General features: G+C 42.5%; 1 protein-coding gene across 1 annotated transcript in view; it reads right to left on the bottom strand.

Moving 5' to 3' along the window:
- Positions 1-13,471, bottom strand: part of HTR1B (5-hydroxytryptamine receptor 1B) — a 34,584-nt gene extending 21,113 nt beyond the window's left edge. The window contains exon 1 of the mRNA XM_048495574.1: positions 11,911-13,471. Within this exon, the coding sequence (XP_048351531.1) occupies positions 11,984-13,138 (1,155 nt within the window). The 5' untranslated portion in view covers positions 13,139-13,471 and the 3' untranslated portion in view covers positions 11,911-11,983. The remainder of the gene's footprint in view (positions 1-11,910) is intronic.
- Between the last annotated feature and the right edge of the window lie 246 nt (positions 13,472-13,717).

Here is a 13,717-nt window from a genome sequence, read left to right as displayed (position 1 = left end):
AGGTGCTCTGTGAATGCTCCATTTATTTGAGTAGCAACACCACCGTGCCCTCTGAAAGGATAGACAAGGATGGAAGCAGCCAATGAGTTGGGGCATGATTGACCCTGCAAACTGATGTATTGCTTCTTGTTGCCATCTTAGGTTCCTTTGCTCTGACCTCTTCTGCTGGCGTCATCTTTGTAACTTTGTACCATGGAGGTCAGGGTGGTCATCCTCCAGATTCTGGGCACTGGAGACTCCTCAGAGAGAGTTGTCATGGAAAACTGCTGTAGTGGGTGGGACTCTATGTCCTCAGATGGTGGTGGGGTGGAGCTGCAGGATATGGGTGGAGGTTGCTGGAGCTGTGCTATGCCCTAACCTGGCCCCCTATGCTGCAGCCACTGAGATCCTTGGTGGGTCTGGTGATGTGGAGTTGCTGCCAAACTCTCTTGCATGGGGTCCACAGCTCATCTTACCCTTTTATCCATGTGGATGACCATCAAAATGGAGTGGCTAGAAATCGAGCACAAAGGGAGGAATACTGTGTTCTGGAGGACCACATAAAGCCACAATAGGTGTGGCTTCATGCAGTTAGTAGTTGCCATTTTGGACATGGACAGGCAGCAGCCAGGCATTGAGGGGCTCCTGCAAACTCGTCAGCAGTAATCCAGGGTCTCATGTCAGCTCCTGCCCTTGTGGCCCACCTTCTGCTTCATTAGGGATCAGGAGGTCAGCCTCAGCACCCTGAAGTTAAGGCACACCCTGAGGCCAGCCACCACACCATAGCTGTAATTCTGGGAAGCACCTCCACTGGTGACTGCCCAGCACCCATGGCATACCCTGTGTGCCTTTTGCTGTCCCTGTGCCACTTTTGTGGAGAGTAAGCATCATTGCTTTTTGGGGGAGTCACTCCTGGGTAAGTAGCTTAGGGTTGCTACTTACATGTGGGATATGCCCTGGTACTGCTGCTTCCAGTCTGCTTGATGGAGGCCTGTGGTGCTGTTGGTGTGGTATTATGGGGTGCTGTGGGTGTAGCACAGTGGTAGGGTTGGCAGGTCTGCGCCTTTATTGGAGTGTGGTGTGTGCTGCGGGTTTGGGGCATAGCCTAGCAGTAGGGTTTCCAGGCCCAGCCTAGCAACTAGTGAGAGAGCAAGAGGCAGGTATATGGGGCGGGGAGGGCAGCCATCAGGAACAGCTTGGTGTCACTTCTAGGAAAACCGTGGAAATGATGTCACCCCTCTCTAGGAGTTCCCAGAAATTCTACTGTAAAACCATAGAGCCTTCAGCAAAACTACTTCAAAGTTTTCCCCAGAGGTTACATCACACATAGGCTTGATGGCCATTTTTTTCTCCCATTGCCACCAAGTGGTAGTGACAAATGAGAGCTGGGGGTGAGAATATCCTGTCCGCACTGGAGGATTAGCAACCCTGCCAGCAGTGAGTCCCACCCACCAACCCGCTCACACTTTCCTGGAGCTGGCTCCCATAGTTGCCTCCCTGTATTCGTTGGTTCTCCCATCCATCACAGCTATACTGACAGGCTCCTATGGTGTCTTATGGACACAGTGATGCTGTTGTGAAAGAGGCTGCAACAGTCACAGCCCCTGAAAGCCTGCTGATAGGGATTTTCCCAATTCCCAAGCTCTCCGGGTTCCCTTTAGGGAATGGACCAGTGGTGCCACTGCTGTGCTGGTGGCCAGTCGCCTCCACCTCAGCAGCCCTCAGGACTGGGTAAGATTTGTTTAATTGTGTTAACAGCTCTAATTTCCAATTAACACAAAAAGCCCAACTAGACTGTTTCTTGCTCTTTCCTGTTACCAAGAGCTACAATAGCAGATAGGATTCTAGTTAACTGCAGTTACAGTATACCACTAGTGATATTAAAACTCCTAAAAGTGTAAGCGAACTTCAAAATAATTCAAAAATACAAAGAGTACTCACATACAGGGGCATTCAGTGCCTTCCTCTCGAATCCCTACCCCCTTATATAGGGAAACCGTGGACTGACAACAAGCTCCATTCCTCATGTGGAACACATGTTAAATATTCATTTTACACAGAAGGCATGCTTTTATTTTCATAGATGAAGGCCACGAAGAGTACAGTTGCCTTTGCTGGTGAGCACAAAACATTCTACTTATTAGAATTGCCAGTCAACCATCATGACTCATTCTTCCCTGCAATATCAGATCCAAATAACACGGAGCAGATCGTGCAGTCACTTAAGTCAGCGTTCCAATGCATCTCTCTACATGGCATGATAGGTGAGTACTGTGCTAATGACCACACTTCATCCTCCCTCCCTCTCAAATATACACTTCGCAAAGATAATTACTACTGAGAAAGAGAAGAACTGTCTGGAGAGTGCAGAATGGCTGCTGCACAAATCTTCACTCAACTTGTCCTAAGCTGCTAAGATGAGTACACCACACTGTTCCTGTCTTTCTTGTCTGTCAGCAGCTGGACAACTTTTCAATGCACCATCCTATCCTTACAGAGGCACCAATTACCAGTAGGGAGCCATTTTTTTCCTCTGTGGGATTACAATCATTTTCCACTAGAGATGCTTGCCTTTCCAGATTGCATAAAAGATACCTGAGAACTGCAACACATTCAAGCATAAGAACACACCAAGGAAAAACTTTTACACATTTTATCCTGCTTTCTTCATGCCCCATCAGACCCATGGCAACACTGCGCAAACAGAAAAGTTGGCAATCCCACTTGTAAGCAGTGCTTGAAAAATTTATTCCACAAGAGATCTTGTTCTATTGGTGATCTTCTCTGTCCATTTCAGCCGAAACATTCTTATGTCAGCGAACAGGGAATCCTTTCAATAGGGCGTGCACTCACGAAGCAGGGACAATAAGTTCACTGCCATGCACCATCAGGCCTCATGAATAATATCTCAGATATGATCTTGCCACTTAGGTCAAATTCCCGCTAAGAAATTCAGGTACAACCAGGTTTCAAAAGAAACGGCACCTTTTCATCATGGTTTCACCCTCCCCACTGCAGTGAGGGTGTGATGAGGACATCCATGTCTATCACGCTTTCATACAGTGCAGCACTCCCCATGATCGTGCAATCGCACACCCGATCTGCTCAGTGGCTCTTTCTTCCTTGTCCTGATTGGCTGTTGCGCTGTGTTGGGGCGGGAATTTTTTAAAAAACTTTTTTTTTGCACAGCTACGTCACCACACACATGCGTAGATAGAACCGTAGCTGTTTTTCGCACTAAGCTACATTTATGCATGGCTTCGGTACTTTTTATCCACACAGCTGTGCTGGCACAAAAGTGTAATTTTAGTTAACAGTTGGCACAGAAATCACGCTCCATGCTGCCATGTTTCCATGTAGCCTGGCACAAAACAAAAAAAGGGCTGCACACAAATCGTGCACAGCCCACTGTGCTCTGATTGGCTGGAAGGCTCTGCCAACAGCGGGAAATTAAATCTAGATTGAAACCCTGATCCTCCCCACTGATGTGGATTTGGCGCGTGTTTTTTAAAAAGGTGCACTTTCATGCAGGTTCTGAAAAAACATTTACCTACCACTTTGGGTATTTTAATAGAAACTCAAAAATTTTAGAATTCTCTGCTTTGTGAATATTTTGCTGAGGTACAGAGGGCAAACTAATCTCTCCTGTTGACAGCAACAATTGTGTTAGAGAAAAGGCCTTACGTTAAGAAAATATGTTTCTGCTAAATGCTGAGCCCCCCACCCCCCCAATGACTTAGTTCACATTCTGCATAAAGGTATGCTTGCTTAATATTGCATTTTCCTTCCCAATATGCAGAAAATTTCATTTATTCCTCCCACCTTTTTACATCATTAGGCTTAGCCAAGAAAGAGCTGTCTATATTGGCTTCAGTCTCCACAGTTTCGGCTACCATGAACCTAAATAGATTGCAAGTTATTTTGGTCAGACAATTTGTTCACTGCCTTACCCCATCAAACCTGGGGTATGAAATAAAGTGGCCTATTGAACACTAACTACCAAGCACTACTGATAGGTCTCTTAGAAGAGCTAAACTCAAAGACGTTGGGACATACCTTTCGGTATAAACTAGGAACTTGATAAGACAGTACTGTGTGAAGGTACTCTGAAGTATGACTACATACCATGGAACTTACTTCTGAACAGTTGTGCATAAGAGTGTAACTCTAGATGACTTCCATTCAGTGTGCTCTATACATACAAGGTTAGTTAGGCTAAAATCTGTTTTTATTGTAGAAAATAAGTTTTTAAAAAATCAGAAACCATTTGATCTTCTTCCTTCTCCATTTAATTTGGAACATCTAAAGAATAGTCACAGTTCTTTGCCATTTCACATATTATAAGCATGTGTAAGGAAAGCAGAAGTGAGAAAAGCTTTTGCCATTTTTACATTCTCAGTTAGTGACTTCTTTCTCCTTTTTCTTCCTCCTGAAAGATTCTGGTGCAGCATAATTCCAACACTACACAGCACCATGCCAGGAGTGCTATACAGGATATAGACACAAGGTCTTAATATTATGATCTGAACATCTCCCCCACCCCCACCCCCTTCCTGCACACACACCACACACATTTTGTTGTTGTTTAACATTTGGCATTATGGAGACTTCCATCCAGGGTTATTTTGGTCACTCCTAACAGAGGTTACTGTTTTGCCTTTGTTTTAAATTTTTCTTCAGATCAACGCAATGACCTGCAACTTCTACCTACTTAGTGAGCTCAGCAAAGGAACAGGATGAAGGTTTCTCTGCCCCCTTCCGCACATGCAGAATAATGCACTTTCAATACAATTTGCACCTGGATTTTACTGTGTGGAATAGCAAAATCCACTTTTAAACAATTGTGACAGTGGATTGAAAGTGCATTATTTTGCTTGTGGGGAAGGGGCCTCAGATCCCAACCACTACCCACTATACCATGCTGCTTTGTGGAGCTTCTATGACTATCTTTAAGGTCCAGATCTTAATTTACTGATATAATTACAAAGGACTTTCTGATTCTATTCAAGCTGTAATTCATGTTTTTGTTTAGGCGTTTCAATTTATTTTGTGCTATTAATAATTATTCCGAATGCTGAAGCAGTTATATCAAGATGATCACTGTCGTATGTTAACTTTTCTATGTTTATTTCACCCTCGCCTTATTTTTTTTTTCTTCTAAAAAATATAGTGCATTTCTTTGCAACTTTTAAAAATAGTGAGGTAAAATGCTTACCTAAGTTAAAAGCATTCCCCAATTATGCAAAGGTACATATGATAAGTAATGGATCCAGAGCTGGAGATCCAGAAATTGATCCACAGTGCCAGCAAAATGCAGATTGTCAGACACAGTATTCTGCAGCACTCCCTACATTACTTCCAAACTGACAGTGACTGGAGGACCAGACCCAGGTGCCCGAATGCAGCAGAAGACTCTTGTATGTATCTTTAGCACTTGTACATTGGAGGACGAGACATTTCAGAAGGTGTTGCTTACAGTGTCACAACGATGCAGAGGAATGAAATATTAAATCTGTCAAAATTATTTTATGCCACAGAAGTCCTCACCTCTGTAACTGGTCTTGTCTGCGTCATGCACACAAGGCATACTGAAATGCTGCCCCTGAAGCTAAAATCCTTTAATGATAAGTTTAGTTGTACTTATCTACTTAAAAAACAAGAGCCAGCATCTTGTAGCCATTAAAAGAAGTGGACTCTGATGTGAAGAACCGAGTTCGATTCCCCACTCTTCCATATGAGGCCTACTGGGGGACTTTGGGCCCAATCACAGTTCTCTCAGAACCCTCTCAGCCCATGTGGAAACAGGCAATGGCAAATCACCTCAAAATATATTTTGTTTAGAAAAAAATTGCCACAAATCAACTGTGACTTGACAACACTTTCCAGTGCTACCAGACTTAAAATGTTTGGAAGTTCAGTCAGTTTATCAAACTCGATACTAGCATACAAAGTACTATGTTGAGCACAATCTTTTTCAGTGGGTGAAGAAAAGAGACTTTGCTTTTTAATAGGCCAGACCATATTTAAACAATATGATTTTCTGCATTGCTAATTCATCTGCTAATAATCAGAACTCAGGCCAAACTAGATGTGACAGTGTCCTCGTGGCACCCATGAGGCCGCCACTGCCATTTTCAAGTCATTCAAAAATGAGGTCTTGATCCTGAATGACCCAGAGTGTAGCCCTCTTGTGTTCCCCTCCAAGTCGTCTGAAATACTGAAAGAGTCACGGGGAACACCATGTTGGCATAAGGGGGCGGGAGGGGGGATAAGAGGATCTCAGACCATCACAATGTGATTCCAGTCAGGATCAAGCCCTTCCAACATGTTTAAATGACTTTAAAATAGTAGAGGCATCCTTGTGGCTGCCAAGAGGATGCCATCACATCTATTCTGGCCCTCAGCTGTGCACTATAAGATAGCGAAGAAAGTAAAGAGTGAACTAATACATTAGATTAAATCTACGACATTTATTCTACGGTTTCACTTTGAAAATCACTAGCTTTTATTTTCTCAGATTATAATTATTCCCACATTTATCATTTTATTTTCCTTGCAGAAACAGGAATGAGATTCTAATTTAAATTATGATTTGCTTGGATTTACAGACATAAACAAAACTTGATACAAAATTGGTTAAAAAAACTGAAAATAAAATATGTTTTAACTAATTCACTACAAGTCTGTTTTTGTGTTTTGAAAAATGTGCATCTTTTCTAATAGGAAAACTAGAACAAGTGTTCAACAATTGTGCCTGAGAACTCTTGAAGATATTCTTATTACCCTGTTTCCCCGAATAGAAGACATCCCCTAAAAATAAAACATAGTAGAGGTTTTGCTGAAGTGCGAAATATAAGGCATCCCCCAAAAGAAAGACGTAGCAAAGTTTTTGTTTGGAAGCATGCCCGACGAACAGAACACAGAAAAATAAGACATCCCCTGAAAATAAGACATAGCACATCTTTGGGAGCAAAAATTAATATAAGACACTGTCTTATATTTGGGGAAACACGGTAGTTGGCACTCCTCATAGCTAATTATCTTTAGGCATCGTTCATGTATTTTAAATTTCACTTGTGAACAGTCTCCTTTGTATGAATGATATGGCAAGATTGAATATATGTGAATACTTATACACTTAGATAAATGGGAAACCTCTCTCAGGATTGTATTGATGTAGGATTACAATAACAGTCTGTCTTTGACAGACACTCCTTTATTCCAAGTTTCAAAGGGATAAGGTGTTATTTTTATAGAAGTTCTACTTGTGAAAAGAAACAGGTGGCATTAAGATGATCACACACGATTTATACCAACTGTTCTTATGTGAACAATGAACTTGAGTTTGTAGAACCTAGTTCAGAAAAAAGTACTTTCAACTAATTGAACGGAGGATTTAAGCAGAACTAACTTTATCTGGACTGAGGCTGTAATGTCAGTATTGAGCTTTATATAGCAAGAATGCCGACTGCTCAAAATTGTGAATATATTGTTATTTTGGTGCATCTCACTGCTAGGAGGATGTCCACCTCCATGCCTGCAAAAATCAAAACAATGACCCAGGAGCAGCTAATAGAACTCTTGAGTGCACAACGAATGAAAATCTCAGATTTTCATTTGGCTGGCCAGAGAAGTAAATGTCAATGTTATTTAAGAAATTCTCACATCTGAGCAAAACCTGGTATTTAAGTAACTGAAAGTCAAGAGGAATAAAAGTCTTATCATACTTGTCAACTACCCTGAAGACAATTTAGTATTTTTAGTGAAGCACTGTGAGAATAATTCTTCTGTATGTAATTAAGAAGGCATTTTCATTCTCAGTAATAAAATACTCTTTTGTTAAATGGTGGTCTTAGTCTGATTCAGCTGTACCAAAGTTATACTTTAAATAAAGCATTGCTCAAGACTCAAAATCTCCCTTAAATACGCACACGCACATACAAAAAGCACACAAAATCTGATTGATCACTATTGAAATCATCGAAAAATTTCCTATTGACTCATCATCATCATCAGCCAAGCCTTGCTTAAACAGACAATATGGTGAAAAACATTAACCAGTAAATATCCCCATCATTAGTAACACCATTTCCATCACATACTCTTGAGAACACAGTAAAGCTTTTTTATTGTTTGATTTTCAGTTACATTTAGGAGGAACACTCAAAATGCAATCCTATCAAAGCAGATGGAACATGTTCTGAATTTTAATTTTGACTGCTGGGCTTATGTAGAGATTACATATCTAACCTTAGAAAAATAATGAGTAAAAATATATAAGGGTGCAGGATCAAACTTCAGAAACATCAGTTTATTCTGATTTTGTTAAGGGTTTACTTTGGAGATGATGTAGCAGAGGAAAAACCCCTCCATTAGTATTCTACAGCATCAGAACACAAGACAGGACAGGCATTTCCAATGGTGCTGGATTCCTCAGTGTTTGGTGAGGTAAGGATGTGCAACTGACACCAATATGGGAAAAAACCCTATATAGTCACGACATTAAATGGCTATTTTTATTCCAGGTTGTTTGATGGGGGGACATGGATATGATTTTCACGTTTCTCCTCTTATGTTCCCAAAAAAGGAGCGCAAGGTGCTTCATTTTTGAAGAGAACTGTAGTGCAAGCAGTACCAATTATTAGGAAATAGACTGTCGATTGCATACTCTGCTGCAAACTCAGCCATGTGTGCAAGTGCTGTTGTCTGCGATCTAGATCTCACTGCTCTAGCATCTGCCATTCTGAAATTTATATTTCTTGAATGCACCTCTGCTTTTCAACTTGATTGAAGTCATACCATTTAGCATATGGTTATTTTAAGTACATTGATTTTCATTTCCGGCCCTTCAGTGTGAGATTAGCAACTCTTTCAAGTAAAAGGGATAAAACTAAACAAACATGACAATACACAGATACAGACATCTGAACATTTTTGTATTCAGCCATACAGATCAGGGGAAAAATTAAAAATGAAGCTTGCAAAATCAATAACGTATTTGTTATCCATTCCCTTTTCAACTGAGAAGCTACTGTTTTAATCATATTACAATTGTGCTTTAGTTGCTGAAGCAGAATGTTTGTTCACATTTTTTATCTTCCTGCTCCTCCCCTTTGTTGCCTTTACCTTACATCTTGTCCCCCTCCCCATCATCAAAATTTAGATAGGTTCCTACCCCAAGGAGCATAACATCTTTCACTCTTAAATCCATTCTGTAAAGCACCATGCTCATTAACAGTTCTGTACAAAGTACAATAACACAATTCTTAATGACTTTGTTTTTGCTTCAATGAGAAAAAGGTCAGCGGAACTCCATGTTGGATGGTGAACTAGGGAACAGAGCAGAAGAAACAAACAGATCCTCTGTTCTCACTGATCCACTTTTGCCTGCTTCTTGGCTGGCTGTTTGACTTCTTATGGGACCGCAGAAAGCACATACTATTCGAGTGAGTGGTATCCTGATTTCTAGAAAATCTCTTTCCAGAGGGTGAGAAAAGATGTTACTTTATTGCTGGCCCAAACAGAGCCTGCCTCAGGTGGCAGAACTGGTAGTATAAATTAATGGCAGATTGCCCATTATTCAGTATGCAGTTCTATGTTTCTATAGTTCTATGTCCATTGTTCAATTTATGGTTCTATGTTTACCATCATGGGAATATACCGTAGTTTGGATTATTTATTTCAGTTACCTCTGTCTATTATCTTTACTATGCAAAACAAATAATTTCTAATCTAGCGCCAGGTAGGTTCACACTGGAAGATGCTGCACTCTGGAATCTGACAATTTTTTTCAGTCAAAACATAAACCTCACAAGCTGTTATTGCAGCTGATATCTATACTAACTAGAACAACATCTTAGTGCGTCACTCTACTGAGTTTGTGGCAGACCAATCTGGGGGCACTGATGTTTCTGCAACATCATGGACATTAGATAAGAGAAATTACAGGCAGCAAATGTTTGCAATAACAACTTGAGTCTGCTGTCAAAAAAAAGAAAAGATTCATAGAATTACTGAGTACTTGACATTCGTATTTTGCGAATAAATAAAAAAATTAAAGTATGTCTCTGCCGGAAAGCTTTATGTCACAATACAATTTATGCTTTCAGACAAACTTTCCACTTCTAAGACTCTTTTTATTTTTTTTCAGATTTGTTCCCATCTAAGGCAATGGATAGATAGAGTATTAAAAGTGAGTATTTTGTAATGCACAAAGATGTGGATTAGGTTCAAGCAGTGGGAAAGGCAGAGTTGATGCCACTCTTAAATCAGAACCAAAGCCTAATGGAGGAAAAATGAAAGACTTTCTTTCAAAGGTATTTGGGATTAGGGCCTTCCTGAATAGCCAAACCAGTTCTAAGAAGAATGTGACCCTCTTTAAAAAATGGCAATTAGTAAAATCACCACCGTCTGCTACAAGTTTTACATAGTACAGCATATAACAGAATTTGCAAAATGCAAAGTTGATCCCAGGTAGTGGATACTGTACCAAAACTGACCTTTTAATCAAAGTATTTGACAAGACAGAAGGAAGGACAAGTTTTACAGCTGTCTAAATACTGATAATAGGTCTGTCTTTAGGAAAATCCTTTCTCACAGAAAAATCATTTATAGCATTTAAACATTCTCTCCAAATTTATCAAATTTACGGAAGAAGGTGGAGGGGAAAGGGAATGGAGAGTAATACAAAATTTTGTGTGTGTGTATATGAAGTTTCTTACTAGAGAGCATTTTTAAAAGCAGATGATGTCCCCTAGGATGACTAAAAGGAAGAGATTTTTAAACTGGGAAGTATCTCTATTTGAAATCTGTGCAAGAGAAAATTATCTCGTATTTAGAGAAGAAAATACTAAGGCTCATTTAATGTATCTTTTTAGTCACAACTGTGGCAATTTATTCTTTGCTGATGCCAATCAAACATCAACTTTTCATTCCTAGGACAGACATACAATATTGGCTTTTGAGCACAAACAGCTTTTAAAGAAAGGAGGGAGAGAACACGATTTGTTTAACTATACTGTATGCATTCAGTATGTGAAATAACAGCGGATTAGAGTGAGTCACTTATTTAAATATGCAAAAATGTCAGGGACATATAGCGCCCAACAAAAAAAAATGGAAAGCAGCTTGCAAGCTTTGGCACCAGAGTGTGAGGGAGGGCGTGCACACACACACACACACACACACACACACACACACACACACTTTCTTTGAATTGTTAGTTGCAATTTGACAAATTGTTAGACAGATAAGGTGGCACACATCTATACAAAAAAAAAATCCCACACAGGAATGAGTTGCTTCTCTCATGCTGGTTTCTTATTAGAGCACCCCATCCCTGCTTGATCAACACCAATCAAACCCATTATACATGCCAGGCGCCATTATAATCAGACTACCAATGCTAATTCTTCCAAATCTTCGCTCTGTAAAACTAAGGATTTGAGCAGCATGCACAGTTTATAGTCCACTCTGCATAGTCTTTAAAACAAGCTAGCTGGGGGGAAAAAAGGTGACAAACATCAGCAAGGAGCTTTCAACATACAGATGGCTGAGAGGCAAAGATCTCCTAGCAGAGGAGTTTGGATGATAAACTTTAGTTCATGAGCAGTCACACTGGATGGAGTACTCTCCAAAGATGTTGTCCGAAAGCTTTCCAATTCCTACCACAGTGGCTCTACAAGGCATAATCCAGAAGACACAATAATGTTAAGGCCAAAACTACTTCCTTTGCAACATTAGCGGGAACGTAACAAGATATGGCAGCATTTTTTAACCATGGGCTCAGAGAGACACTGCTTGAGAGCGACTTCAGCCCTAAGGAAATAGGTACGCAGTATTTGCATGGCTCTCTTCTGCACTGAGCTCCTCTTTACCATTGCAGTATCGCTTTCCAGAGAGACAGTAACATGGTAAGAAGGGTGCACCTACCTGCAGAACCAGATGCACAGAATGCAGTCAAGCCTCCTGCCCTGGAGAATTATACTTAACTGCATTCAAAAAGTCAGCTTGTGCATCGAAACCGTACCAATTTATGGAATGCCTGTTTGAAGTCTTCATTGGACATGGTGTAGATGATGGGGTTGATCAAAGAGTTAAGGTATCCCAACCAGGTGAAAAAGTCAAAGATGGCCATGTGAAACCAGCAAGCATCTTTACAAATAGGCAACACCAAGGAGATGATGAAGAAGGGCAGCCAGCACACAATGAAGGCTCCTAAAATAATCCCCAGTGTCTTGGTAGCTTTCCGTTCTCTGGCAGCTGTCAGTTTCTTTTTTTCCAGCAGGGCATCTGACACCTTCACTTTGACTTGATTCAAATATACGGGAGATCCTGTTTCGCTAGAAGCCTCTGAGGCTTTGCAGTTTATGGAAGTGACTGATGAAGTTGACCCGGGAGAATCAGTTATTAAGTGAGCTCGGGTTAACCTTTTGCCCGTGTTCTTTGGTGTCTGTTTCAAAATTCGAGATCTGGCTTCCACGTAGATCCTCCCATACAGGATGATCAGTAACAAGGTGGGGAAGTAGAAGGCTCCCACTGTGGAATAGACTGTGTACAAGATGTGATCTGTGTTCACCACACAGTCTGCCACCTCTTCAGCTTTTGACTGGCGCCAGAATAAGGGGGGCATCGAAATGGAGATGGAGAAGACCCACACCAAAGCAATCATGCCAGCTGCCCTCTTAGGAGTCCTTTTGGTCGAGTATTCAACCGCATCAGTGATGGCCCAGTATCTGTCCAGGGCAATCACACACAAGTGGAGAATGGAAGCAGTGCAACAAGTGATATCGGAAGAGAGCCACATATCACAGACTATCTGGCCCAAGGTCCATTTTCCAGTCACAGTGTACATGGTGCTGATGGGCATGACAAGGATGGACACCAGGAGGTCAGTGACGGCCAAAGACGCTATGAGATAGTTGGCTGGTGTGTGGAGCTTTCGAGTCTGGTAGACTGTGGCGATGACAAAAGCGTTGGACAGCATGGTGGCCAAAGTGATGAAGGCCAGGACGATGGTCAGCACTACCTTCCAGGAGAGAGGGGTGGCATCTTGGTAGGTCGCCACTTCTTCACTGCAGTTACGAGAATGATACGAGTCATTGGTGTGGAACACATTCAGGCTGTCCAGAGTTTCTTGGCAGGGCCGAGGCTGCTCCATCCCTCAAAGGGCTGGCTCCAAAGGGCTGCCAGGCTCAGCAACCCGAGACGGGCGGCGCCCGCAAAGCGCGCCGCATCTCAGGACAGCAGCCCGTGCACAAGGGGCGCCGGCAGAGGGGCTGAGCATGTGAGCGGGGCTCATCCAATGGGGATGCCTCCCGCGTCCCGGCGGACCATGGCTCGCGCCGCCGACCACCCGCCCTTTGCCAAAACCAAGCCGGCGCCTCAGCACGTGCGGACTTCCCAGGGAAGCGACCTGCGGCGGAAGCAGCCACTACCGTGTTCCGAGCGAAGGCGCATCTTCCCGCTTTCCTCCCCAGGACAGCCTCGGTGGAAGCTGGCGAAGTTGAAAGCGGCAGCGGTAGGTGCGCGGGCAAAGTCGGCTTGAGGGGCTGCAGGGCGCGCCTAGCTCTCTGGGCAGGAGACCGCGGCTGCCAGGCTTGGGAGCCTCCGCTTTCCCTTGCGCAAGTCGCCGAGGCGAGTAACTTTTGCAGCAGCCAGACGAAGAGAGACTGCAGCTTCGCGAGCCCTGGACGCGGCGAAGGAAGCGCACGCGTGTCCCTTGCACGACGGGCAGCCC

Source organism: Sphaerodactylus townsendi, linkage group LG01 (assembly GCF_021028975.2).
Source record: "Sphaerodactylus townsendi isolate TG3544 linkage group LG01, MPM_Stown_v2.3, whole genome shotgun sequence".
In the NCBI taxonomy this organism is placed as follows: Eukaryota; Metazoa; Chordata; class Lepidosauria; order Squamata; family Sphaerodactylidae; genus Sphaerodactylus; species Sphaerodactylus townsendi.
Note: the sequence above shows the minus strand (reverse complement) of the source record. Positions and strands in the feature narration are given on the sequence as shown.